Source organism: Mauremys reevesii, linkage group 13, assembly GCF_016161935.1.
Source record: "Mauremys reevesii isolate NIE-2019 linkage group 13, ASM1616193v1, whole genome shotgun sequence".
Taxonomy (NCBI): domain Eukaryota; kingdom Metazoa; phylum Chordata; order Testudines; family Geoemydidae; genus Mauremys; species Mauremys reevesii.
Window position 1 is genome coordinate 434,455 of NC_052635.1, and position 3,474 is coordinate 437,928.

General features: G+C 53.6%; 1 gene segment (V, D, J or C); it reads left to right on the forward strand.

Annotated features, from left to right (window-relative positions):
• Positions 1-241: 241 nt before the first annotated feature.
• Positions 242-2,685, forward strand: LOC120380689. The segment is given in 2 exon segments: positions 242-290; positions 2,390-2,685. Coding segments are annotated over 2 exon segments (345 nt in total).
• The last annotated feature ends 789 nt before the right edge of the window (positions 2,686-3,474 follow it).

The window sequence follows — 3,474 nt, forward strand, 5'->3', positions numbered from 1 at the left end:
GTCTGCGCACCTCACAACTAGCACTTCATTGGTCCACACAACACCCATGTGAGGTGGGAAAGTGCTGTTACCCCCATTTTATGGCTGGGGATCTGAGGAACAGAGGGGCAGATTTTTAAAGGGCTTTAGGTACCTGGTGGGATTTTTCACAAGTGCCTTGGTGCCAAACACCCTTTGAAATCAATGGGTGTTAGGGGTCCTGGGTGTGTTTGAAAACCCCACTGGTCATCCCTTTAAAAACATGGCCCTGAGTGACTTGCCCAATTCCCAAAGCCCCCAGAATGCCCGTGGTAGAGGAAGGACTCGAACCCAGGCCTTAGCTAGCATTATAGCCATTGGACTCTCCTGCTTTGTCGTGTTTGGTGCTGTTCAGATAGTCCCAAGAAATCCCCTCATGCTGGGTGCATTTGTCTGTGCTGGGGGTGTACAGCTGTGAGAAAGCAGTTCAGCTTGTGCAGGTCAGCAAGCTGAGGCCACTACAGGATCCTAGGCTGGCGTGTGAGTCACATGATGTGTCTGAGAAGAAAAGAAAAATCAGGCAGAGATGAGGCAGGCACCCATTGCATCTCAGTGCCCAGTTACTACAGGTGTCAGAAATTCACCTCGGCCCCCCGCCACCCGAGAATCATGACGCTACAAGTCCCTTGGGTCTTTCTTCCTTTGTACTGGAAGATGGGAAACGCAGCTCCCTGCACATCACCGACGCCCAGCTGGGGGACTCAGGCAGCTACCTGTGTGCAGTGAGAGCACAGTGACACAGGCAGAGCTGGGCTCAGGGCAAAACCCCTCAGCCTGTGACAGGCAGCTGGGCCAAGGAGCTGCAGGCACAGATCCCCAGCTGGTGTAAAGTGACTGTTGCTCCACTGGAGTCACTGAATCAAACCCCCAGCTGGTGCAAATCAGCAATATCTTCATTTACGTCACTGGGTCAGATCCTCATCTGGTGCGAATCAGACGCTCTCTATTGTAGGTAATGGGGCAGATCCTCAGGGGGTGTAAATCAGCTGTAACTCCATTGGAGTAAGGGGGTGAAGCAGTGCTGGTTCTCAGGGCTGGCTCTACCATTTTTGCTGCACCAAGCAACAACAACAACAACAAAACAAACTGCCGACGCGCAAAAAACAAAACAAAACAAACCAACAACAAACCGCTTGGACTGTGCCACCCCAAGACTAGTCGGAATGCTGCCCCTTGGCATGTGCCGCCCCAGGCACGTGCTTCCTCTGCTGGTGCCTGGAGCCGGCCCTGGTGGGTCTGTATCATTCCTACCATCTTCTACCTGGGATCCCCCTGAAGCAGAGAATTTCTTCCCCTCCCCCTTCTGTGCCAGGCCGGCAGATGGCGCTAGAGTGCTCACCTCCCCCCCGCGAACCCTGGTTAATTCCCACAGCCTGAGGTCGGGGCCGGACCCAGCCCAGCCCAGCCCAGCCCGCAGAGCTGCTGTTCCGCCCCGGGGCAGAGACCGAAACAGCAGCTTCTGTGGGCGGAGAATCCTTCCCCTGAGAAGCGGTAACCTGAGGGGAGGGAGAACTCTCGCTTCCGCTGGTCTCCTCTCCCGCAGACCTTCCCCGGATTGACTCTGCCTCGGTATATTCCTCTGCTGCCAGGGAGAGAAGAAGCGGAGCTCACCATGGGCTCCGAGAGTGGAGCTGCTCCGTGGCGCCTTCTCCTCACCCTGGCTTTGCTCTGGGAGTGAAACCGATATTTTCTCGCTCTGCAGGGTAAAAAGATGCGGACTCTTAGATGTCAGGGGGGGGGGGGAGTCCTCTTATCTATCTATCTACATACACCACATCTATCTATCTATCTATCCCCATCCGCCCCCTCTATCTATCTATCTATCTACCCCCATCTATCCCCATACACCCCATCTAATCTACCTATCTATCTATCCCCATCCGCCCCCTCTATCTATCTATCCCCATCCACCCCCTCTATCTATCTACCCCCCATCTATCCCCATACACCCCATCTAATCTACCTATCTATCTATCTATCTATCCCCATCCACCCCCTCTATCTATCTACCCCCCCATCTATCCCCATACACCCCATCTAATCTACCTATCTATCTATCTGCCATTGGACATATCTCAGCCTCTGATCTATGTGGACAGTAATGTTGCTTTGCAGTTCTTTGTTAGCATTTCTTGTCCTGTTTTTTAAGATTCGGGGATTGAACAGAACTATATACACAGATGCTGATGGAAGGATCTATCTCAATCTGTATCTATATATAGCCATGTAGATATAGATGCTGGGGCTGGAACAATAGAATGGTGGATGGAGGCTGCAGAGGGGAGGCTGGATAGATAGAGCCACACATAAACAGGCAATGTGACATTCTCATGTTCTTCATGTTAACTGCTATTATTTTGTTTCCCTCCAGTCTCCTGCTGTGAAGCCCAAGTGGTTCAGAGCCCCGAGTCGCTGGTCACTGGGGAAGGGAAGGTCTCCACCATGTCCTGCTCCTTCACCAGCGCTTTCCAAGCCTTCCAGTGGTACCAGCAGCTGCCTGGGCAAGGGCCGACCCATCTGCTGACCGTGAGCTCTAATCAGAATGTCACTGTGGGGCGGCGGTTCATAGGCGAGCGCCTGGAAAGTGGGAAACGCAGCTCCCTGCACATCACTGACCCCCAGCTGGGGGACTCAGGCAGCTACCTGTGTGCGGTGGATGCACAGTGACACGGGCAGAGCTGGGCTCAGGGCAAAAACCCTCGTCCCCTGACAGGCAGCTTGGCGGAGGAGCTGCAGGGGCAGATCCCCAGCGGGTGCAAAGCAGTGTAAATCCCTGGTAGCCAAAGGGACCCACCCTCAGCTGTTATAAATGGGGAGAGCCCCAGTGGAGTCAATGGGGCCATATCATAAGGCGCTGGGAACTGGAACCCAGGTCTGCAGATCCTGGGACAGCTGTGTGAATAGCAGCGTAAATCCGGAGTCACTCCATATGTGTTCTTTGCGGTGACTAGATTATAACAAATCCGAGACACAAATTAATTTTCTTTCCTCTTCTTCCTATACGACAGTTTCTAAAGGAAAGTTCATTACTAAACATAACCAGTGGGAAACCATCTTCCCTTCAGGGAGCGGAATGAGAAATATCTCTGGCTTCAAAGCTGTAATATTATCACCCGCGTTTCAATAGCAACAATAAACAAACAAAACTAACCTAGCCCCTCCCCCACTCTCCTTCCTTTAGAAACCGCGACTCCTCTATGGAAGCCGGAACTTCTGCTCCCCCGTACCCCTGTGCAGTTCACACCAGAGCCCGACAGAGGGCGCTGCGGCACCGACAGGAACGCTCCAGAATCGAGACCACTTTCTGGTGTTTCTAGACATCTAGTTCTCGCTCCATCTCCTCCCCACGCCGCCCCCCCCCCCCCCGGGCCCGGCCCCTCCCGGGCCCGGCCAGACTTTTTAGCCGCGCAGCGGAAAGGCAGCTGCCAGCCAAGCACAGACAGATTTGATGCCTGA